Source organism: Neodiprion lecontei, chromosome 7 (assembly GCF_021901455.1).
Source record: "Neodiprion lecontei isolate iyNeoLeco1 chromosome 7, iyNeoLeco1.1, whole genome shotgun sequence".
NCBI lineage: Eukaryota > Metazoa > Arthropoda > Insecta > Hymenoptera > Diprionidae > Neodiprion > Neodiprion lecontei.
This window is the reverse complement of record NC_060266.1, coordinates 4,335,510-4,361,398: the sequence shown is the minus strand read 5'-3', so window position 1 is coordinate 4,361,398 and position 25,889 is coordinate 4,335,510. Positions and strand designations below refer to the sequence as shown.

General features: G+C 38.8%; 1 protein-coding gene and 1 non-coding gene across 6 annotated transcripts in view; one reads left to right on the top strand and one right to left on the bottom strand.

The window, feature by feature from the left end:
* LOC107224304 (neurexin-1) overlaps positions 1 to 25,889 on the bottom strand; it is a 90,363-nt gene that overhangs the window by 28,378 nt on the left and 36,096 nt on the right. For 4 of the 5 annotated variants that reach the window (XM_046744951.1, XM_046744953.1, XM_046744952.1 and 1 more), the window contains 17 exons: positions 25,704 to 25,847; positions 25,120 to 25,280; positions 21,894 to 21,920; positions 18,928 to 19,086; positions 18,054 to 18,206; positions 15,874 to 15,945; positions 12,035 to 12,142; positions 11,011 to 11,203; positions 9,591 to 9,782; positions 6,975 to 7,118; positions 6,045 to 6,262; positions 5,845 to 5,953; positions 5,103 to 5,425; positions 4,663 to 4,954; positions 4,209 to 4,499; positions 2,678 to 2,856; positions 708 to 879 (listed from right to left, as the gene is read on the bottom strand). In XM_046744951.1, coding sequence (XP_046600907.1) covers positions 708 to 879; positions 2,678 to 2,856; positions 4,209 to 4,499; positions 4,663 to 4,954; positions 5,103 to 5,425; positions 5,845 to 5,953; positions 6,045 to 6,262; positions 6,975 to 7,118; positions 9,591 to 9,782; positions 11,011 to 11,203; positions 12,035 to 12,142; positions 15,874 to 15,945; positions 18,054 to 18,206; positions 18,928 to 19,086; positions 21,894 to 21,920; positions 25,120 to 25,280; positions 25,704 to 25,847 — 2,937 coding nt within the window. The remainder of the gene's footprint in view (positions 1 to 707; positions 880 to 2,677; positions 2,857 to 4,208; positions 4,500 to 4,662; positions 4,955 to 5,102; positions 5,426 to 5,844; positions 5,954 to 6,044; positions 6,263 to 6,974; positions 7,119 to 9,590; positions 9,783 to 11,010; positions 11,204 to 12,034; positions 12,143 to 15,873; positions 15,946 to 18,053; positions 18,207 to 18,927; positions 19,087 to 21,893; positions 21,921 to 25,119; positions 25,281 to 25,703; positions 25,848 to 25,889) is intronic. The other variant, XM_046744955.1, reaches the window with a different exon arrangement.
* On the top strand, positions 8,468 to 8,549 carry Trnas-cga. The gene has a single exon. It is a non-coding gene; the product is annotated as a tRNA-Ser (tRNA).

Sequence of the window (25,889 nt, the reverse complement as noted above, 5' to 3'; positions counted from 1 at the left end):
ATACTGTTTTATTCGCGGACGATTTGTCATGCTCGTGTAATTATTGATTTCATATCACGTGCGTTCAAAGCTTGCGCACTCCTCGCACTATCGTATCAATTTTCCAGCAAGTAAATACCTGCCTGTTTTCATCGAACTAAATTAATACATAGCAGAACCAGGAACTCAGAATTCACAGTAACTCACACACGTTGCAAAAAATTTACGCTTTTTCTGTCACAACATACTCATTTAGTTTTTTTTTCTCATACTTGTGTAATATATTAAAATTTTTCTGTGGTTTTTTTTTTTTTTTTACTCTTGACAATTTCGACCTAATGGAAAAAAAGTGACCAGAATTGGAGAATTGGTAAAAATCCGTGCACAAATAACGAAAAAAAACAGACCTATACGAAGATTTCATGTTCGATTAAAGAAAAAAAGAAAAAAAACCAGTGAAATGAACTTTTTCACATGGAAATTTAACAGATTTTCAAAGATTTTGTCACGAAACAAAAAAGTACTGCGTAAATTCTTTTCGTTTCGTCTCAATTTTCCATTTTTATGTTGAGGAAATATTTTCGACAGTTTGATCAACGCAATTTTCGTTTGATGCATAATATCGAAATTTGTGTAATAAAATTTTAAAAAATCGACGAGACAATTTCCAAGCATACAAAACGGAGAGGAAAAGACTGAACGTAAATGAAGATAAATTCCAAACTCACCAGACGGATGATTTGACTGCAAATTATAATCGTCAACTTGCAAGGTGCTGTTCGGTCCGCTCCTCGATAATCTGACAACATGATACTGGTTGTCGTTAACTTTTACACCAACTTCGCCGATCGGATGATCGTTGGTCCCCATGTTGTAAACTGCAAACACGTTTCCTTCGACCTGAAAACGTAAATAGAAATAATAACAGAGTAGAGAATAATAGTATCAGGTTCTGGAATTATCTCCCTGAAAACCACAGAAAATAATTGCAAGACATACAATGCTTACAAAACGTAACGGTAAAGAGAGAAAAAGAAAAAAAAAGAAGCAGGCAGTTTCTTTTTCTTTTTAATAAAATATTACAAGATAAATGTATAAATAAATAAACGAGCAGGTACAAAAGAAAATATAAATAAAAGTTAGACGAACGTGAGTTAAATTGAGAACAAAAAACTTTGCGTAAGAAGGGTGGAAAAAAAAAAGATGTAAAAGAAAGAGAGAAAAAAAATTTAAAACGTTAATTCTAGTCTTAATTATGTCAATTCCCATTTATGTATATCCTTCGGTTTCAATTTTGTAATAATCATCCTGCGATTGTGGATAAATTTGACGGAAATGTGATATCGCAGCTTTCTCTTTAAAATTAGTTACACGGAGAATATGACAGAAGCGATGGTAGGATTCCTGAAGCGATAATCAGCTGGTACGGAGTATATTTACACAATAAGATATTACCGCGGTTATAATTAGAGATAACGCGCGACAACTAGCAACATTTTGTGTAACTGACAAGCTTGTATCTTCAATGATGTACAAATTCATTATGTACTGGGTATAGGAAAGCATCAGAGCGTTGTGGAATTTTAACAGAGTTTTACACTGTACGCGCGCTGTATCAGTTACGGTTGACGCTATTCGTTCGATGATAAGGAAGAAGGCGTGACAAGTTTTATCTATCTTTGTCAACGGATGCGGTGACACGTGCTTCGCGCATTCGAAGTGTGCTTTAGCCATTTTTATATCATACGTGTATCACGCTTCTACAAGGTATCAGATTCCGGTGAAAGTATAGTCGAGATATGTTTTACGAGAGTTAAACATTCCTTATTTTTGTTACTGTATATTGTTAAGTGAGGAAACATTTGGCGGATTTGAAGTACCAAATCCACTCGAGGCACAGCGCACTGAGAGAAATTTTTAGTTCCGGTTACCGGTTAGTTCTTAACTATTTTCACTTTTTACCATAGTCGACAAAATATAGTTCCAGGTAGAAAATGAAAATTAGTTTTCCAGCTTTTACAAAAAACCAATTTTTTTTTTAATCCATATACTATTCCCTGTACAAATGCGTAGTGGTTTTTTTCCAATCAAATTTAATGGAAATGGTGCACTTTTGAAAAAATTACTCCACTTTCGGCCAAACGATAAGAAGTAAAATGCTTATGAAAAAAAAAGTTTACATTCAATATAAAAAACGGCTGGGTACTTCCGCAGAGAATGTGTTTGTGAAGCTACCGTCAAAATTTCAAATCGATTCATGCAACAGTGTTCGAGTAATCTGTTCTCCCAGTTTGAAAAAAATTGCTATCGAGAAATGTGCGGTTTGAAGTTTTACGAGCACTCAGCGCGAGCTTCGAGGCACTGTGGCAAAATCGAGAATTGAACCTGCCTAAAAAGAAACGTCACTACAAGATCCACTGGATATTGTTTTTATGAGCCTAAAATGTTGTTTAAAGCCAAAACCAAAAAAAAAAAAAAAAACGAATTTTCCAAAATCCGACAGCAGTGTTCCCCCTTATAATACCAAGATCTTTAAAATGTTCGTAGATCGTGTGTTTCTTTGGTACTTTGAAATTTTTTTTTTTCGTACTGCACGACTTATTTTCGAATTTAGATTTCAAGAGTCGATTCAGCCAACGTCGATATCGTATAAAAGTGCAAAGTTCCGAAGACGTATACGAAGTTTGATCGAACTAACAATTTCAATTTCCAGGTAATCGTTGCTCGAAGCTGATTCAATCCGCATGAGAACGGCGTCACTAATCCCGGTCGCAAAGCCCATAGCAATCATGTCTCTCTTCATTTCCGGTCTTCGATCAGCGGGGAATGTGTACGTAATGAGTCCACGTCCCGCTCCAAATTCGTAGGCGGTTGCTTCTGTGAAACAAAATGTACCCAGATATACGTGAGTGCGTCATTAACGACATCCGGGGTCAAAAAAATTCTGAAACTGTTCTTGAAACAACAAACAATAAAGCCCTCGAACTCAAATTGCTCCAAGTATTTCATTTTCTGAAAAAAAATAAATAAGTAAGTAAATAAATAAATACTAAAAATAGGTATGACTCTAGACCATCCAAGCTGTATCCCCCTTAACATGTCACTTGACTTCACCAACATGGCTGAGTAAAGTTCATAATTCAAGTAAACGAGACTCGACTCGACTTTACTTGGGTGCGGGTAAAAAATCAGAATGATCAGAATCCAGAACATAAATATATCGAAAACTCACGATCACGAAATAACAAAGTGGTGAATCTTTATTAAGCCAGAAATAATGGTAATAGAATATGAAAGAATCGAAATTTGAAAGTTATAGAATTTAAAATAGACAGCTGGTGAATATTCCGGACGGCCATGAGCAGAATGAGGCAAATGCGATTGCTCGCAAACACAAATAAATAACCTTCGGATGGATCGTAAAGTAGAATTTTCATCTATTCGAATTCATAAATGCGAAGGATCAAGGATCAGAACGGTTAGGACTCCGAGTAGTTATCTCATAGAAGGCTCGGAATATAGAATTCCTGTATATCAGAATCGTCGGAATGAAGAATCGAAATATATGAGAAGAGTCAGGCACATCGTTGGCCACACTTTAAAGGTCTAACTCGACAGCTTCAACAACTCAAAGTTGTCCGTTTGCATTGCGTTCTTTCTTCTTTATCAAGTATCGAGTAAAGAATTTGTTTGATTCTCTGTGTAAAACATTTTACAAGTCAAAATAGATCAGTTGGATAGACTCGGAATGTGAAATTCTGGTGGTAAGACATCTATACGGTTACTTTCGTATTACCGATCTTTCCGAATTGTACGATTCTGAATAATGACGCTTGTACATTTTGTAGATCTGTTTTTGGCTGTTTCCACATGATGAAGTTCTAACTTTTAGTTTTATAATAATTGGACATTTGAGAATATGAAACTTTCTACAAATTCATTCTCTCGAATATCGACTCTATGCATTATTAAATTCTGCATCTCTGAATTCTTGGATTAACGTTTTCCGAATTACTTGGTTCCGGATAACAGAGACCTCGACCAAATACATTTTAGGTAAACTGCAGTTTTTTATCGGGCACCATTCGGGACTTAAAATTTCTGACAGTATCCGTTCTCTCATATTTGTTATTCGAGTTTATTGAACAAGGAATTCTGGCCATTCTGATTTTCAGTTTTTCCGATTTCTTACCACCACCCCTTTACTCCACTACACGAAATGAACCCACCGTCGCTGCACGTCGGTCCCGTAAAGCTGGTCATATCGCAATCGCAGGTGTAGCTGTTCCATTGTTGAACACAGGTACCATGATTGGCGCAAACGTCATGGGTGCATCTTTTCCCCGGATGTGAATTCGGCGCGTCGCAACCTGACTCGACCAGAGAACTGGGAACCACGGCATCGGACAGAAGATCGGGACTCTCGCCGCTGAGGTCAAGAGAGGCGAGGCATCCTTCGAAACCGTGGCGACTAAGGATGTTCTTTGGTAGCTGACCGTACTGTGATTTTTCAACGCCACCTGTGAACGCAATTGTTTGAACATAACGCCGGTGAGTCGATGGACGAAGAGTTTAGACCATGTCTTTTCGACCATGATTCACTCGACCGAGCACCAAACACACGTCGACTCAACGAGAAGACGAACTGGTTTGAATGGTTGGACGATGAAGCGGTATTTTCACCTATGTAGAGTATCCCATCCAAGTCCAAGTTCTCGTTGCTACCGGGACTGTTGACCGCGGCAACGTGGTCGTCGACGGCCAGAGTGTGTCTCTTTGGTGCTGGACGAGCGATGCTGACCGCGTGCCATTTGCCGTCGTTCAATCGAGACCTAGAAGTGTCCTTTATGCGAACGGGTCCGTCTCCCAGATCAAAAACGTAGTGCACGTGACCGTTGACCAGCTCGATGGCGACGAAGTCACGCTCGCGACCCGCGTTGTAAAGAAGAAGTCCGTTCGCCTCGCGTGTCTTGAACTGGAAGAGGTCAAAGGTCGAATTGACGGTACATTTTGAACCACGATTCCAACTGTACGAGATAATTGCTCGTGGTTTTTTGGTTTTAAATGGAAGAGGTCTGCATGGGTTAAGGTCAGAATGGGTTTGGAGGGGGTGATTAGCGAACCTGGAAGTAGACGTTGGTCTCCACGTAAGCCTTGAGGACTGGAAGCCCAACGAACGTGTGTTTCGAAGTGAAGGTGACGGGATGGTGGACCGGATGATTTCGCTTTCCAAATTTCCCCGTCACCCTTATAATCGGAGTCACTCCTTGATGAGAGCCTTGATGAGATCCGGCGCTCCGGGCAATTTCGAGATAAGGATAACCGTTGAACCAGACTTGTTGGAGTTGCCCGACAAAGTGCGGAGTGTCGTGTTCGGCGTGAAGGTATCCACCAACGTGTAGAGTTCGAAATTCAAGGATGCTCTGCTTTCCAAGAAGGGTCTCGGCTGTCAAAGAAATTCGGAATTAAAAGTCGAAGTTCGATTAGTTAAACGAAAAAACTGTGCAGCCCGTTATTGTAAAATGAAGAAATACAAAAAAAAAAAAAAAACACCATCTGCCAAAGTTAAAAAAGTGTATTTTTATTCGAACGTTTTCACTTCGGTTTTACAAGCATGAGCGTCAATTATTCAAACAGCTTTTGACATTCCTGCCCGATAACCGTGAAAGAGAATTACGACGTGAGTAAAATACGTTAGCGTTTTCAAAGTCATCAGTGGGACTTTTGGAGACGGTATATTATAAAATTGCATTAGGGCTGGCTGTGTGTTCATTCGGTCGTAACGAATGGTGCGTTATGGGAAATCCATTGAATCTGTGACGTTCGTGTGGATATTGGAAACTAATTAGGTGTAGTCCCACTTACCACGCACTGCGGGCTCGTCGTTGACCTGGAGCTTTAACGAGGTAGCTCTTCTCGAGAATTTCAAAGTGTGCCAAGTATCGTCGTTCAGCCCTTGACCGACCATGACAACCTGTGTGTGACAATCGGTACGATATGATAATCACTGCGTCACTGGAAGTGGGATTCTTTTCCCTTAGAAACGGCGATTTTCAAGATCTCACCTTTTCGCGATCCCCTATGTGAATGAGCATCTTGGCCTTGCCTTCCTCCAAGGAAAGCTGAAGACGATCAGAACTGTTCTCAAGACTGGTTGCTATCAGCAAGCCTCGAGATTTTGCCGTTTTAAAACGAACCACGACTTCTTCCGCCTGAGTTCTCGAATCCTCAGGCATCAGAGCGGTCATTTGTTGGGTACCATTTAGATGGAGCGTCGATGCGTCTGTAAAAACGAAAGGAAATAATAGCGTGTAAGAAAAATTTAATCTTCGTTAAACTCAGGCTCGATAGTATCGCTAGTCTAACCATTTTTTCGAGATCGTTGCGCTTCAGATGTTGAACAACTCGCGAGTCAACGTGTCCAATGAACGAACACTGGAAACAGTTATTCGTACCGTCCAATACAAATTTTTAATTTGAGTACAACAAATTTACGATTCACCATAGCATCAAGCGGTTTTCGCTTCGTGATGCAAATTTTAATAAACCGTGACACTGTGACAGAAACAACATGTCGTATGCCTGATTTGGAACGGAACCTTGACTTACGGTTTGAGGTACTAAAAAATGTGATACTTTTGGTAACTTTTATGGTAACGATAACATCGCTAGTCGCTTATCTTGGGCTTGAATGATATGATTGAGGACAATTATCACCAATTTTAACGAACCGTACCACTGTGACAGAAAAAACATGTCGTATGCCTGATTTGGGAACGGAACCTTGACTTGTGGTTTGAGGTACTCATAAATGTGGTACTTTTGATAACTTTTTATGGTAACGATGACATCGCTAATCGCTTATCTTGACCTCGAATGCGATGATTATTGAGGACAGTTATCGCTGCGTATTTTTCATTCAGCGGATGTTTCAGTACACGAAAACGTAAACTTTCAGCATCTCGTTCAGCATTGATTAATGCGAGCTGACTCACCCTTGCCGCAAGTTGGTCCGGTGAACGGTGTCCCCGTACAATCACAGTGAAATCTGTTCCATCCCTCCAAGCAATGACCACCGTGCATGCAGGGTTCCGATGCGCAGTGTGGCGATTGAACGTGGCAAGCAGGTCTCACAGCGCCTGAGAAAATTGCGGAAATTTACCGTCTAATTAACCAGTTGACTTTTAAATAAAAGTATCGACTCAAAACGGCTTTATTTCAATGAAGAAATACTTTTTGAAAGATTTTGAGATGTTTCGGACCTGTTTCAGAAATTGTTTTTTATTTTTGTTTTTTTTCCATCGAAATTTCGATTTTTCTCGCAACGTGAGAATAATTCTACAAAATAAATAGAAAATTGTAAAAAACGAAAATCAAGATTTTACACTGTAGTAAAGAATTGAATAAATAATTGTGACTATAATATGTAAAAATCAGTGAAAAATATCGTCTCATTATTTTGCTGTGTAATGAATTTAGTTCCCCCAAGTTCAAGCTGGTTATTGACAAGCAATTGTTTACAAAATTTGCCCGAGCAAAGCAGCAAAGTTTTTGATGCGGGTTGCGTAGATTCAGGCGTTACCGAATTCCGGATCGTCCGTCGATTAACAATTTTCTTGTCAATAATTCTGGTTGTAAATTTGAAAAAAAAAAAAAAATTCCGATACTTTGTTCCACTTTATTTATTGAATGCTAATGATCTGGTAATTTGAAAAATCGTTTCATCAGGTTCTAGTTAAATAAGAACTGTTGATTAGACGATTTATGTAATAATCATAGGAAAGACATCGAGTTATCGTTTTTTCGTGTTTCGAACAAATACTTTCAATTCTTAAAGAGAGGCGGTAATTTGAGGAACATTGAAAATAAAGAAAAAAATAAAAAACCCATCAACCACGAGAGGAAAAAAAATTGCGAATTTTTCTTATCGGTACGGATATAAGTTGCCACTCTTTAGTTTCATTCAACGTTCGTGCAAACAGCCTGAAAATACATCCGTAGGTGATCACGTTTTTTTGCCATAGCTGGGTGCCGCTTATAACCTGCGGTGTTATTGATCATTCTTCGTTTCCTTGAGTAAATAATTGTACAGGTGCTGCGGAGCGTAAACGGTTCGGAATGAAGTTTGCTACTTATGTTCATTGCGTCTAGATCCGCTATATTTACACTTCCAGAGAACCAACAGCCCGCGGTGCAGAAATTCCAGTGTGACCAACTTGAGACTCGAATCATTACTGAACAAATAAGCTGTGACCAAATTTTAGTCGAAATATTAAAAAATTTTCAGATAATACATATTTTTACTCTTATAACGGGATATGAGTCGTAGCATAAACAGTCAGAAAAGGAATTTAAACATGTCGCAATAATGATGAAAAGCAATAATAATTGTTGATAAGAAATACACCTTTGTTTATTCAAATTCAAATGCTTGTGTTTTTAGAACGCCAAAAGGGTTACACACTCTAAACGTTCGATACTTCCAACAGCTGCGGTGTCCGAGTGGTTAAGGAGTCAGACTCGAAATCTGATGGGCTATGCCCGCACAGGTTCGAATCCTGTCCGCAGCGAGCAAATTTTTTTTTTTTTTTTTTTCTTTCCACTCGAAATATCATTATTCAAATATTCGAAAACCTATTTCCGTACATTTATTAAAAACTTATAACTCATTTTCACCTTACAAATTGTATAATATGTATAAATGTATGCGTATACTTGTGTTACACAGATAAGATAAGCCTGAAATTGAACATTTCCACTTTGGAAATGTTTTTAAAAGACCTGTTCCTGTTTCTAAAAATTTTTCTACCATTTTTCAGAAAGAGATTTGTTGTCGATATTGATTTTTTCATTGTACTTGTAAATATCTCGTATCTGCCAAATGAGAGATGAAAATCTATACCAATAAATATATTATACACATTTATCGATGAATGAATGTTTGTCAATTTATGTCATTTTCGGATTAGAACACTTTTTTGAAATCTAACTTTTTTCACAATCAATTTGAAATTCGATACGACATTCGAAAAAATCAGACTCTTTTACCCAAACATACGAAAGTGTTGAAAAATAATCTCCGTAATACAGAAGATACGCTTTTGAAGTTCGAAAATAAAACGTATAACATATTTTTCTGGAAGGGAGAAACAAAGGGGAACGAGTAATAAATTTTTTCAAGGTTGTGAAAATTATCGCTTTATCGATATATCGTTGAAATTTGCAAAAAAAAGAACTTGGGGAAAAAATTTAACCGTCCAAGGGAAAGTGTAAAAAATCAGGTGTACGTAGAATTTTGTAAGAAAAGCACGTATACCTTTATACGGAATATAACAAATCGGTTTAAACGTGCCGTCTGAGATATTTTCAGCAATTGATTATCGAGGGAGGAAATTCACTCGCGTTCGGGGATAGGAAACTATTAATTTCGCGTAGTCTCAGCCTCCGTCTAGAATTAAATCCTACCCTAAAACGGCCCGACTTCAAGGGCGAGGATTACCGGCAAATCTCATCGATTCAATCTCCTCGGGGTTTTAGCACTCAAAGAGCAGCTCGCGTGGATCTAATTAAATTCAATTTCCAAGATGCCGGTTAACTACTCGGCCACTCACCCGAATCTTGCTGCTGCGCGTATCCGGCTATGTCAACCGGATTACCGTTGATCACAAGATCCCTCAGACAGCCAACGTAGCCTTGTCTCAGAGAACCGCTCCACAAAACCGGCGGTATAGTCAAAGGTGCAAAAGGCGCCCCGACGCCTCCGATGTACAACAAACTGTCGAGATCGAGCTGCGTCGAATCCCCTATGAATCAGAAAAAAGAACGGTTCGATTACGCGGCTGGGTAAAAAGGAAATCGTTTTTTCACCTTGCCATAACTTAAGAGTAAAAACATGAGTGTGAATTGTAAATTGGCTCTAGTTTTTACGTTTATTGTAGTATTTTAAGGAGGAGAATGGTTTCTAATAAAATTATAATTTTAATCGTAAATTATACGTTCTCAAACACGAAAAGTCACAGAAAAAATCAGGACAACGAAAAAGGTACTTTGTATTTTTATTTTTATTTTTTTTTTTCTCTAAAAATGTAAGAAATTTACTTGTCATTCCTAGAACTTTTAATTATAGATAATTAAATTTTGTTCCCTGCATTCGCCGATTCTGGTAAATTCCATTTCAACTGAATTTCGTACTAAACCAAGAGAGTTGGTTAGTCCAGGTTTTTTCTTACCAGCTGCGCTGTATTTTCGTCTATGTATAAACAAAATTTCCTCATATACACCCGTGGTTATTTTTGCGTATTGTGCAATCGTATATTCTCCGCTGTCTTATTTGGAACAAATGAATTCCTGAATGATTGATTCCCCGCATATTCCTGAAACCGGCTGGAACTTGGTGAATTTTTTAAATATCAATTCTCTCCTCAAGATCGCGTATTCCGAATAGAAAATTCGCCTCCATCTTCCAAATGTGTTTTTAGCTCAAAGAAAACAGATTTTTTTTTTCATACCTTTCTTTTTCTCGGTCAGAATACATCTCGCCTTTCCGAAAAAAAAAAAAAAAAAAACTTATGTACAGAACGTGAGATGTTATTCAGTTTACTTTGGATCAATTATCCAAAAACAGATGCCTGTGTATAATATTTCAAATAAAATTACCTTATATCATGATTGATACGTTCTATTGTCTATAATTAATGGATAAAGAAATAATAACAATAGTTGATTATCGTATTTCAATGAACCTGTTGCAGTTAAATCAAAAATCAGACATCGAGACCAACTGTTGAAGAATTATTTTATCACAAAAGTGCAAAAATGTGTTTTCTTGACTGAGTGCGCAAAATTATACACTCGTACACTAGTGCGAGAATTAAATAGAAGTATCTAGTTACACTTCAGAGAAATATATTTCGAATCAATTCCCACGCTGGTGCGGGAATGTGTTACTTTGCGCACTAATTTTGGTACGTAAAATCGAATTTTGCCCACTAAAGTAGGAAAAATAGTCCGCTTCGCGTATTTCTTCCTCACCTGGCGTTCGGAACTCGGTTGTTACTCCGTCGACAGTCAAACGACCGTCACGTTCCACCCGACGTAGGGCGACGTCATGCCACGCACTGTCATCGACGCGGCGTCGCGACGCTCTGACTTTGATGGGACCACTGCCAAGATCCGCATGCAGGTACAAATGACCGCCGAGTATTTCAAAGGCGAACAAATCCGGCTACGCAGAGAAGATCATAAACAAAATGAAAACGAATCGATCCTCCAGTAGGTATAAATTTTTCCTAATTAATGACACAATTACGTCACTGCGAAGCAGACGGTTTCTCGATATCATGTGCAAGCTGTTTAAAAATTGTATAGAAACTTTTTTTTTCATCTTAATAAATCAACCCAGTTAATGACAAGTTAGTTCGACGCTTGCGTACGGAAAACCTGCAGACTTCGCGATCGATGTAAGGAATTAAGTATTAACTAGTATTTTAATTGGTTCTGTAAGTGGGCCGTAACGATTTCCTCGCAGCTGTTGTGACCTCGTCGATTCACAAGCGGGCAGTAATTTTAATCTAAACACAACCGAGCAGCGATGGCTACTAAGCTGAAAATAATCGATGCATCGATTGATCGAGTACCAAAAAAATACTCCAACACGCTGCAATTAAATCGATAAAAAAATTAATCGATCGATTAATCGCTTCGCATTTTTTTTTTAAACGGTGCATACGAAACCAAAATTTCGTCAATTTCATTACGCAGTCTTAATAGAGGAAGAGGTTTTTTAAAATTTATAGTTTCATTGAAAATATTTTCCATATTCATTTGTCTTTCACTTGTTGTATCAAACAGGTAATTAATAAGTAAGATAATTATAACAAGTGATACTTTAATCGCATAAATCGGTATTTTATCCCGTCGTTCATGGGAGTAAAAAACAAAGACCGATTTTGAGGGAAAAAATAAACGATCATACTCGATTTTCGGTCGTTCTTAGAACCGATTCAACAAACACAACCGTTGAAACTATTCGTACGAATTATAAATAAAAACGTACCCTCGTGTGTCCTCCGCTTTTACTGTACATAACGAGACCGTTAGGCTCGTTAGTTCGAATTTTGAACGATATGCTTCCGGATTTGGCAGCTTTCCACGGCGGTAGAACCTGGAACACAGAAACGGACAACATTTAGAGATTGGGATCAACGTGGTCGCCTCGTCATTCGATCGAACGTGAGGTCATCGGTTCCAGCTGCTTCGTTTCAATTCATACGGTTCGGTGAAAGTTCACCTGAAATCTGAAAAGAAAAGCCGCCCATCAGCGGCGCAATGAACAGGAATAAATAGGTCAACGTCTGAGGACCATTTTGTTATTTTGGCTAATGCTTGCGAATATTGGATGATAAAAACGTTACACAAATTCCCCAAATTGTGAACAATTCGAGCCAGCGGTAGTTTGATTACCAACTTCGGGATTGATTGGAGAATGGCAGAAACTCTGGGCGTGAAAATCCACCGTAAAGTATGATCCTGTTTTACCGATCGGACTCAGTCGAAGGATCGGTAATCGAGAGAAAACGACGAATGAACACTGCATTTTTTTTCCTGGTCAGTTTTAGTCCTGGAACACCTGCATAATCGTCAATGTATGATTTGCGGGAGTAAAGGTTGCCAAAAAGTTTACAATAACGATTTTTCGGCAGACTTGGAAATCGGGAACAGGTACCTTAAGAAATTTCGCATTACCTTAAAGTCTCACTAAAGGATGAACAGTATAAATTATGGGACATTCTACCTTGCGTAAAGAAATGAGCTTTTTAGCGAGTAAAGAAAATAGTCATTTTATTGTTTCGTAGGTAAGGTTTTACTATTTTTTTTTTTCTAATTTTTCATCATTTTCATGAAGGATGATTAAATGTTTTCGGACTGTCAGCGGTAAGGTTCGGAACGCGTTTTTCTTTTTCTTCGTCTGTTTTTTTACTGTGTTCGTTATATAAATATATACCATGCAATTTCGTTTCATGCATACTATCATATTATATAAGCAGAGATAATAAAAATGACGTGATATTACACGAGACATCGCTAATTATCAGGGTTAATTTTTGGTAATTGAGAGAAAAAAATAAAACAAAAATCAATGAAAAACTCACAGTCAATTTAATCAACGATATGAAAAAAATTTTTCATTACATGTAAAAGGTTTAATTGATTGAAATGTATTTCTTACCAGAGTCCCACCTTATATATCAGCTGCATGATATTGGAAACGTATTTTTTTTTCTTTTTTTTTTTTTTTCATGTACATTAAACCTGTAAGATTGCTTTTTATGTCATAAAAACTAGATAACACATCGGAACGTTTGAAAATAGCAGAGAGAAATGAAAAAAACCTAGTTGAAAAGTAAAATGAGTATATATACATATATATATATATATGGGTTGGTTAAATAAATGGTTTGTCATAACATTTCGTCACGGTAATTATCGATTGTCGTTGAAATTTGACACAAAAAATTGATAAATTTTGAAGTATCCTAATCGAAGTTAGCTGAAAAATAATTACCTGTGCACAGTGTACGCATGCAATCCGTGTGATTCGTGATAAATTTAACATGCAACCCATGGTGCTGTTGCTAGTAATTATATAGTCAAGTGAATAATGAAAGTGATCGATTCTGGTGATTGGTGTAAAATTACTATGTATAAAACTAATCGCGATGGATTAAAATTTCGATAAAAGCGCCAACTGATAATTTGTTTGTTTACTGGATTTCTCGCTGAAGTATTTTCTCGGAAAGTTGTCGAATAAAATCTCATAGTATAGAAAAGAAAAAAAATAAATTTGAAGCATCGATAAAAGGACGCGGACTTAGGTTATATACGGTATAATAAACCATTAAGAAAATACAGAATCAAGTTGCAATTTGAGGTTGGAAAAAAAGAAGGTTTTTCCTTTTTCTTTTCCTTTCTTTTCTCTCGAAGATGTCGTGCATTTGTGTACAGACATACGGATCGATACCACGTTTAAAATCAATAATCAGGTTATTTCGAAAACACGTTTAGTGCGATGGGCAATTGCTTTTTTTGTTTTTTTTTTTTTCAACAAAAGTTGGAGACTCTTACAATCAGGTCACAACTTTAATATACCGATATTATTGACTCTATTTCGTTATTTAGTGTTCCAAATATTCTAATTGCATGTTTTTTGAAATGGGAAATCCTGTACGTACGGAGCCTGTTACTAATTAATTCATTCCCAACACGATTTGAAGTGCGTTTTAATATTATAAATATCTTATTATATATGTGAAATTCCAATTGTCGTATCAGTTTTACGAAATAAATTTCGGCTACCGATTATCGAATATTCGTATCTGTTATATTTACGATTGAAGATTGGGAGGAAAATAATTAGAAGTTGATATTAAAATTTTATGAGATTCGAAATCTGATAGTTTAAACGGCGGTAAATAAAATTTTAAAAACTTTGACTGAGCTTTGATAGTAATTTAAATTCATAGAATCGAAATTGGAGTTTGAAACCAGGTAGAGACAGTTTGAAACTACGACATATGTTCGCACAATAAAGGTTTCTCCGTGATTGTCGTCATGTAAGCTGCAGCAGGTGAATTATAAGCAAAATACCGCCAACAATATTCGCTCACGTAAAAAAGTCGCGCTTAATTTCTGTGATTTCGCAATTTATTTTCTAACGTTTATTTGGGGCGGGGTCGAAGTTTCGAAAAGCGTCTAATTCCGAATTTATTTCGTGGCGAAACTTGAAGTAAAGATCTCGAACTTTGGCGAAGCAACAAAGTTTCGAATGGTCGGAAACCCGACGGATCAAAGTTCCGAAATTCAAGTTACGATAGAGCAAAGTTACGAAAAGTAAAGTTACGATGGAGCGAAATTCAAAAAAAAAAAAAAAAGAAAGAAAGTGGTGAAATTCCACCAAGCCAGAAATTGACAGAATTCAAAATCAAATGTTCAAATTTTCAAAATTTCGGAACTTTGAGCGTCGAGTTTCGGACCATTCGAAACTTGGATGTTTGATCAAAGTTTGAGTTCCTATACTTTAACTTTCGCCATAAAAAAAATTCGGATTTTCTGACTTTCGGAACTTTCCGAATTCGGAATTTTCTGTAACTTTAGAATCATCCATAAAAAAGAGGCGTCACCTGAATACTTGAGAAAATAAATTCGTCTCAGCTCTCGCTATTTTCTAATCCGCTATTTCGCAATCAGCTTAGAATCCCGACCGATCTCTCCAAGCTCACATTTCAATCGGTTCGTACCAACGCTAAAAGTAGAACGGTACATACAAGAATTCAAACTCGAATATTCGACTACCGCAAAACACTCAGCAGCCAGAGCGATAATTAATCAATCAACGTGACACATCAATGCTTTCATTATACTGAAATTTCTATCCTAAACTCCATTTTCATCAATTCCATAAACTCAACAAAATTACACTATCAATAAAATTCATCAACTTTCGAATATATAACAATGCGAAAGGAACAACTGCTCGCAGGTTATATGTATTAGCAGGCAATCGACCGACCGAAGGAATTTATGCCAGCAGAGCCGCGGTTAACCACGTATGCGTATTAATAAACAAACACGTGTAATACAACAACGGCAACAACAACAACGACAACAATAATAATAATAATAATGATAATAACAATAATAATAATAATAATGAAACGTGACGTAAAAGAACGAAGAAACGAAGAAACGAAAATTGACAACGGGTGTGTATAAAAATGACGTCTCCTCTAAGCTAGGGTCTCGGGAGTAGCCAATCAGGTGCGTGTTGTGAGCGATCGGGAGAAGTGCGCCGGCCGGATCAGAGCTTTCCTGGATAAAGGCTTAGACAGAGCTTACCAGGTGGGACTCTGGGCTGGTGAAGGTGACCAAGGCTCCGTGAAGTCGCCTGCTGCTGACCGGCGAGGCCTTCTTCAAGGCAACGTCCAACGGTTGGCACCCCAACAACCACACCCACACAGACAACATTTAGATTCGTTTAGAAAATACTATTATACATTATTCTTTATCGTCTACTATACGTAATTCGTTTCACGTGTACATTTCGCGTTGCTTCAAGTACGCGATGCCTGGTTATGCGTTTGCGTGTGTGTGTGTGTGTGTGTACATCGTGTCACCACTTACTTACTGTTACTTACTTACACACTTGGCTACTTGAAACTTCGATACAACCTACTTGATGAGTGATTGTGTACAGGGTGTGGAATGACGATAATCTGCGTAATAAGGATCATCGGTACAGTGTGTAATGCAATGTTTCGTATGAATATGTATGCTGTGAGGACAGACAGACAGATATAATATAACGAGAAGACATTTTACAGAAAATAGAGTATAAAGGTAGATAGATAGATAGATAGATAGATAGATTTATGATATTATAGAAGGAAGAGTATAAACAGAGACAGCGAAAGATAGAGAATAGAGAAAGAAATGGAGTTAGAGGAAGAGAAAGTGGAAATTTTCGATTATTATTGTTATTCAGAGTGTACACTGAGAGAAATTTGCAGTTTCGGTTACCGCTCGGTCTTTGACTACTTTCATTTTTTACCAAAATCGAAAAATATAGTTCTAGGTAAAAAATGAGAATTATTTTTTCTAGCCGTTACCGGAAAGTCTATCATCCGTTACTATTCTTTCTCGTTACGATCACTGTTGCTATATTTTCTTGCAACTGTTGCGAAAATTTAACGCTTGCGCAACAATAAATTGACGTTAAAGCCTTGTTTAGCTAAAAAAGTAGAGTAAACCTCAGAAACTGATTTTGCGTTGGAATTACCAAAAAAGGGTCGACAATAGCGAAAATGATTAGGCTTCGTAATCGTTTTTCGTAATTCCAACAATATTCAAACAGTTTTTTTAACGATACCTGTTTTACTCAACTTTTCTAGTCTCTGTAACAAATGAAATTTTTCTCAGTGTATAATAATGTTCATGTTCGCGCGAATGAAAACTTATTGTTATACCTGGAGCTTGGCTTACGATAATTTCTTCCTCGTTCTTCGAGCAGTTCGTTATACCCAAAAGTGGTGGGTATTCGTTTGTAGAAAGTATTTCAGAAGATGTGTTCAAAATTTTTGCGAAAAATCACCAATTGACTAATTTGACAGCGAAAGTTTTAAAACAAATATAACAATATGACGTTGAAGTCGTTTACACGTGATAATCGATGGCGGTTTGACCTGTTCACCACTCCTAATGATTTGGTACCCATTTGTCACAACAAGTAAACGCAGCTGAGCTGCCAAACCATACATCGCCGGTTCACGGATCATGGTCCTTTAGTGGCTCCACGCAACCATGGACATCAGATGCGCATCGGATTTCGATTTGCAGAGAGTGAGATATGAAAGAGGAATCGAGGAATCGAGGAATCGAGGAATCATGAGGCAGTGGTTTGGCTGTGTACGAGCTTTCCGTCCATCCCGATAGCTTTCATTGACGAGAAACGATAAGAGTCGAGAGCGTGTCGCTTAAACGAAGAGGCTGGTAAATGGGTAGCTGCAGCACGATCGGAGGATAATAAGTGTGAATAGAACGGGCGGAGCCTTGGCTAAATTAAGCCGCTCTCGCGTGAGATAGCCCCGGGAAAATCCATCCCATCCCAGGTATAGCCCAAGAGCGTAAACAAGATAGTCCAATGGTAAACAAGTGAGCCAATAAGTCGCCGTTGGGAGCCAGGAACTCGTTATCTCCGTAGCAACGTGGAGGCAATCGGAGTAAGATCCGACTATTTACGTATGGTGGTCGGTATGGCGACCAACGAACCACCGTGTCACTGACGGAGTTTGTTACCGACATCGGAGACCATTCCATAAAAAATAATCGGGAGTTGGTCGAACGTGATTATAAAACATGGGTTTAGGCTGCAATTACGTGCGACTTAATGCTTATGGTTCCAAGCACCATAAGTCGTGATTTGATCACCCTAGACGCAGAGTTGAATCCCTGACCTCGTCGAACACGTACGGTCAACTTTTTTCGAAGAAGCTTTTTACAAATTGTTCAGTAATACTCACGAGGTGAGAGTCTCTGGTAGTGAAGGTGACTGGATCGGAAGCTTTTGGCTCCTGACAGTGAAATTCTATTCGACCCCATGCCGCTGCACCGGCCGCACCGCTTTTGGCAGCTTCGATTAGTTCCATCCTTACACCTTCGGCTGCAATTTCGACCTAGAAAAGACAACGCGCGTGCGGATCATCAGTTAAATTGATCACCGACATTTGGAGTATGAGTTTTGAACGAGCTGTGATCAGATTCTTCGACTTTGCGACGAACTTACTGCACGCGGTAAAATTTCCGACTTGTTTCATCAAATTCTCTGTTAGTTATGTGTATACAAAGTTACAGTGTCACCGTTAGATTATGACATCACTGGTGAAAGTCTGAGGGAGTTAGCTAACATCCAAAACGACGCACCCTGCAAGGTTGAAAGTGTTAAACACACGTAACTGTCTGTAAAAACAAAAATTGATGTCGTAGCCAGTCGTAGAAGATGAAGAAAAAAAAAAGAAAGAAACGGCGATACAAAAAGATGAATGCATATTTACTCGCGAACATCACTGCTCTTGGAAATCAATAACTGCGTAACGTTCCTGGTAGACTCTGAGGTTCACGTTGAGTTTGCGCTCGTTTGACTTATACAGGCAACCTATGTTTATTGCGAATAGTGCAAATTTGCCTTCCAGAGAGACAGCGGAGTTCGTCAAGAACCCCAACCCTCCGGTATTGGCAAGTGTATTTTGGAACACACCGTCTCGTCGACCTTTCTACACATCGAAGTCCATTTCTATGTCCCGATATTCAAGCCCGCTATCGGTGCTTTTGAGCGAAACTTCGTGTTTGATTAAGCCGCAAAGTCACTCGACATCATTGGGTACCTATAACACGAACCTTTCGTAGACAGCCGACGAAGTTGTTGATGCCTTTGGCACCGTGAAGAGACCTGGCATCCGCTCCTCCGCCAACGAAGAGCCGATCACTGGCCAAACGCGAAAAAGATCCGGCGGTGTGTCCGTGATCAGCAAAAACTCCGTCAACCACTGCGGAAAGCTGAAACAATGCAAAAGAGCGGCATGATCCTTTTGTCCGACATCCAAAGAGATCGTCGTGATCAATTTTAGGGTTCCCTTTACCTCAGAACCTTGTTAGGATCACTTGATCATTGTCCGTCTGTCAAGAACCTTTTTCTCAGGAATGGGTTGAGGCATCGAGCTCAAACTCATATCAAATATTAAGGTCTACGGTCCCTTGGAGGTGTGAAAAATTCAAGCTTTTAAGTCAACGGAATCAAAAGATACGTCCATTTATGTCACACATTGCGATACTCGCAGGCTCACTCATCGAAACCTACCTAGAGTCATGAAATTTGTATAAATAACGTTAAAAGAAACGATCGTCAACTTTGTACGGCATCCTCAGTGCGCGAGGTCTACTCGCAGAAGTTGTCGTTGATCATTTGAAATAATGGATCGTAGAAGGATCCGCGGTCATGCTGGTTTAATGTTTCTACATTACAGTCTGCGGTGTAAGGTGGCAGCTTTCTAGGCCACAGGATCGCGCCATTAGAGGTCGGGCTAATGAGGAACAAGTACGCAGTGTCAAGTATCTCTATCTCCATATCGTGAAGAGAAGCGAAACTTTGTAACAAGCGGACAAACCGACCGCAGCTCCAACGGACAACCGAGAAGGCTTTCGCTCTTCTCCGTCATCTTAAATCCAGCTCCGCCTCTTTTTCGAAATCGGGTCCAGCAGCTGGCCGATTTATAAAGTGGTGGGCATGAACGAGGGACTCGTTTCCACTTCCAATGCTCCATTAACGGAGACTGATCATGTAACTAACACTGGATTGGTCGCTCGCCGGAACGGTCAGACATTTTGAAAGCATTCTAAACGCTTCGATGATTTGATTCGATATTGGGGCTAGAAGTTCACTGTGTCCATAGTGTACATCTAATAGTGTGTCAAAGTGGTTAACGATTCGTTCGAGATTCACGACGTTTATGAACTATTTCGATAGTAAAATTTAATGATGCGGAGAATGTGGGAAAGAAAGGTAATTGTTGTACAATCCAATGAAATACGTGCTATTTCGAATTAAATGTCGCACTGACAATGCGAGAAATTTTTAGTTTCGGTTACCGCTCGGTCCTTAACTATTTTCATTTTTTACCACAATCGACAAAATATAGTCTTAGGTAGAAAATGAAAATTAGTTTTCTAGCTGTTACCGGAAAGTCTAGTATCCGTTACTATTCTTTCTCATTACGATCGCTGTTGCTAGATTTTTTTGCAACCGTTGCGAAAATTTAACGCTCGCGCGAGAATAAATTGACGTTAAGCCTTGTTTGGCTAAAAAAGTAGAGTAAACCTCAGAAACTGATTTTGCGTTGCAATAACCAAAATAGGATCGACGATAGCGCAAAATGGTTAGGCGTACCTCGTTTTTCGTAATTCCAACAATATTGAAACAGTTTTTTTTTTTAACGATACCTGTTTTACTGAATTTTTCAAGTTACTGTAACAAACAAATTGCTTCTCAGTGCGGGTAAATAAACACCGAACAAGGCAAGAAACGGCGTCAAAAACTATACTCAACGATTGTCTCGACGCAAAATCTTGTACAATGGAGACGGGGAATGAGAGCCATTCGGTTAAAGCCCGGAGGTTACAACGAGAGTGGAGGACTATTTTTCTCCGGCAAGATTTCAGCCTCTTTGAGTTCTGCAGCCTCGAGCTTTGAGTAGCCGTAGACGAATACTATAAGCTCTTTCTCGCTGTTCCGAGTATCCTGAACGACAGGGTTATTACAGCGAGGCAAGACAAGGTAAAGAGGTGAAAAAGAAAAACAACAGCATAAAATAAACAAAAAAAAAAAAAAAACAGACAAAAATGAAAGATAAAAATGCAGGACGAGAAAGTACACAAACATAAAAGAGAGTTGAGTGGAGAAAAATGACGACCATTTTTAACAAGATTCCTCTTATCTATCCGCTTATGCACTTAAGCTGTACTCGTTCCCATTTTCTGTTCTCCGTAACACCTTGTCTGTGTAAATTAGGTACCGTGTGTGTGTGTGAGAAGGATTTGCTCGATTTCACACACGTGTGTAATAACGTCGCAGGTTTTAGGTACCGGTCTAGTGAACTTCCAGGATTTGGGTTGATCGGACTCTCCTAATAGTCTCTGGATTTCTGCCAGCCGGACGTTGCTCAAGCCCTCGACATCCTTTCAAAACTTTACGAGTAATCTTCACTAGAGGAGGTGTGAACTCGACGTTTCGACGAATTTTGCGAACCACGGAGAGTGATTTTTAAGATGATGATTAAAAAATGTTCAAATTGTACATAATTAATGTAAGGTGGTGGAGAGTTGGATTATACCGGTCAACATAAATTTTGAATCTGGGTTATGGATGTCAAATTTTGATTTCTTCTACGTAACTGATAAATGAAAAATTAGTTTTATTAGATAAAGTTTGTTTTTGTAGAATCTAGAACGATGTTTCGAATTCTGAGCTTCAGTTTTGCATTCAAATCACTTTCATTCAAAAGTCATAATTAATAATCCGAACTACAAACGTAAAAGAATTGATAAACAAAGTTTAAAAATGAATATTCTGTCTCGCATCAAATCCCAAACGTAGTATTGACTATCGTATAAAAGCGTAACGTTAGTTATCAATCAAACACGTCAAGACTTTTTTATCGACGTAAAAACGACAAAAACAAACTTTATAATAATAAAGGTTTCGGTTATTCCTCGATGTATAGAATCAAAATTTATCCGTCAATAAAAACTCGTAGAAGAAAACAAAGATTTCTAATTAACTTTTGCTGTATAATATATGGTTTACTCACACGACAGAAGCTGGTAATCGTTGAAATCTGAAACAGAAAGGCAAATTTGTTAATATAACACTTAACGCAGCACGTAGACGCATGATTAAGAGAATTTCATATGATTATATCAAGTATAATAATTATAGCAGTGCTCGATCGTTAAAACACTCCAACATCATACGGTAACAATCCTCGCGTGGCTTTTCATTGTCCACTGAAAATGATTTCTATTTAACACCACAGTTATTTCACTAGTTAAAATAATATCTGCGGATTGTTAGAATCGCGTTATCGTGCCAAGTACGTAATAGGCAATAATTTCAAACTGCGTAATGACGCCGAGGAGAGCTTTTTGATTCGATGAGAACTCTGTGTACAACGGAGACGGCAACCCCGAATTACAGGGTAGCATGTGAAAATTCACCGCCATTGTTTGTCGCTGTTGGATGAAAAATGACGCTATAAATGCGCAACAAAACGAGTCCATTTTACATTTAATCATTTCCTGATAATTTAGGCTGTGAAAAAACTCTTGATTACACTGCCGTACACTGAGAAAAATTTTATTTGTTACTGAGCCGTAACCGGAAGTAAAAATTTCTCTCAGTGTAACTGCTATCGTTACAGCATTTTTCAAAAGTGTTGACACGATATCTCAAACAGCACTGGACCGATGGTGTTTGATTTTTTACAGCATTTTTATCACAACTATACCTATCGAGTGAACCAGGATAATAACGATTGCGTTGGTAGTTTTTATTTTACGAGCTAAACAAATGGAAAAAAATGTAAATTTCTAATACTTTCTTTCAAACCGTGTAAAAAATTTAAATTAAAACATTTTGAGTTCGTTGTAGCTCATTCCATAGCCACAAGCCTGAAGACTGAAATGCTGCTCGTTTTTTTTTTTTTTATTTTGTTTTATTTCAGATGAGCAGAACAGCTGGATTCATATCAAGACTCAAGCACAATACTTTTTTTTTTAAATACGTTCCTATCGGGCAGTGTATATCAGGTTATATTGAATATTTCGTCTCCAATAAATGTACAAGGTTCGTTTAAATGTCCATAAATGTGATGTAAAAATTTTGAGAAATTTTGATTCGAATGATTTGTCTTCAAAAAACGACGGACCCTTTAAACGTTCACCGTGCCGCCGACCGTTTGGACAAACGAACGTCTCTGACGAATGAGAACGGTGCAGTTAATTAAATGAGGGGTAACTTATTCGAGGGTTGAAAGTAGATCATGTGAAAGTTGTTCTCCGCTGCCGCAGGAAAGTGAGAATCATGGGAATTGCAAGACTTATGAATTAAATATCAGGAATAGGTTTAACGAACCCTGCTGCTCTTTAAGCTCATTTGCAAACTTTTCACCGGGACCTTTACCACTGAGTCACGAGATTAAGTTCTCGGTATACGTCCCAGGGGATTCGCTAGACGTCGAGATACTTCCAACCGTCGGAAACTTGTTCCGTACCCGCACTGACTTCACTCATATTAGGTACAAAGAATGAACAAATTTCACTTATGAATTTATTTCAACAGGGGAGGCATGAACTCCCTTTCCCTTTTAATTAAATAATCCCCGTACCTACGAACTTATGCAGAGTGACCGTGATGCTGCAGGTCTCGATTCAAGTGCCTGCGCACAACTTTCGGAAATGACCGTATCTTCATCACTTCAAAGCATACATACATATATATATATATATATATATATATATATATATATCCATTTCTCAATTCATTCTCGGTATATCTTTGCCCGACACAACAGGCCCCTTAATCCCTAGGATGGTCCTTAAAAGCGTCATGTTTTGAATTTCGACCAGCTCGCCCCCTCAAATTGCCTCCAGATAATTGAAAAATAATTCCCTAAATTTTTCAGACTTGTTACTCGATGTTTCCGTACGAATTTTTAAATTTTTGAGTACAGGTTCACCCATAATGCGCCCTCTTCGGGGCGCGTGTTAGAGTTGAGATAAAAACCTGAAAAACGTTGGGAATTATTTTTGAATTATGTGCAGCCGATTTGGCGGGCGAGCCGGTAGGAGTTCAAAAATGACCTTTTCAAGTACCATCCTAATAATCCCCCATTATACCAGGGAACGTCGAGGCATATCATCCCCCAAAGTCACGCGAGCATGTATCGAGCGTCCTTCAATCCGAGGTGTGCGTCCCGCCATGCGGCCTGATTTCATTGAACTGCCCTATACGCGTGCAGGTAACAAAGTTACGATGGAAACAAGCCTCCGGCCCGAGGCTCTCATGTGGGCGGGATGGCTGCTGGTCTTGTTGCCTGGTATCTGATGATCGTTTCCGTACATTACCCGCGCACACAGAGACTGGCCTACAACCTAACGGACAATGGCCGAATACCCGAGCCTTGACTAGGTTAGACGTGTCGATGTAAACGATGTTTACCTTGTTTAACCTGACTATGTTAGTACGGTCGGAGCTGTTTGGTCAGTTGGCTCGTGGCTGCAACATGATTGCGAGCTGCGTTATCGGACCCGTTAAACTCCGACATTTCGGACCAGCACAGTTATGAGACTGTTAAAATTCGCAGGCTTACATCATTTTTGAGGTCAATTTGTATGTTCAGCATGAGGTGATGTTATACGTTATATTGACATCGAATAATATGAGATCCTCACCAAATTCTAGTCTAAACTGAATGTTTCTTGGAATGGACATGGCATGTCCAAATCAAATCGTCGATCATGTGCTTGCCAATGTTATACGTAAGTGATGTGGGAACCTACACAAAATGTAGACATTTGATCTAGTCAGCGGTCAATTTGGATATTCGGCATGGGGTAGTGTTACATTGACATCGAATAGCGCAAGATCGACACCAAATTCTAGTTTACCCACAAAATAATCCAATCCTGGATGCTTCTTGGAATGAACACGACATTTCCAAACCTTCAATAATCACCAAATCATCGATCATGTGCTCGTCAACAGTACAGGTACATGATGTGGGTGCCTAAACAAAATGTAGACATTGGATCTAGTCAGCGGTCATCTTGGATATTCGGCACGAGGTAGTGTTAAATCGACATCGAATAGCGCAAGATTGGCACGAAATTCTAGTCTATAACCCACGGAATACTCGACTCCTGAATGTTTCTTGGAACGGACATGACGTTTCCAAACTTTGGGTAATCGAATCTTCGATCACGTGCACATAACGCAGATACGAACCTAGGCAAGATGTAAATGCTGGATCTACTCACCTCTTGAACTCGCCTATGTACGACGATTCTGTGCCACTGATTATCGTCGAATCTGACCCTCGCGGGTTTGATGTGAAGATCCAGCCTGCCATTAGCTAATGTCATGCCAACCGCAGCGCCTCCATCCTTTAGCGATATCGTGAGATAGTCACCTGCTTCGCCTGCGGAATGAATCATTATTCTTGACATGCTATCCAGCCCGTGAAACTTTGAGCAGGTGTTTCAACTTCGCGGAGGTATTTTATTGTCCGCAGTCTACTTGCTTCTATATATTTACAAGAATTTCTCCCCCTCTGTATACAGACTCCCATGGGAGATGAGACGTCGAGCATATCTCTACCTCTCTGCCTTCGGGGGATATTCTACGCGGCAAAATTTAACGTATGAAATATTTCGCTTACGCCGGAATTCGTTGAATTTAACAATCCCACCGTTTTAACTCCTGATTAAACACTCGGTCAAGGGTAAAGGGGACAACATGGAATTACAAGGGCTCAAAGTATTTTCCCGCTCTATCCACTCCCCTACGATTTCTTGAACCGAAATATTGAAGAAATTCTTAACGAACGATTCGTTCAACTTACCGGAATAGAATAAGAGTCCGTTGGGCTGTCTTGTCTTGAAGTAAATACTGATCGACTCCTGAGTACTCATAACTGGTTCAGCCTTGCTCAGATCTATCGTTAGGTACTCCGTGCCTTTGAAAGTTGCTTCTGAAGGTGCTTTGTCTGCAACAACAATATCGACAGAACGCCGTTAACAACCCCTTC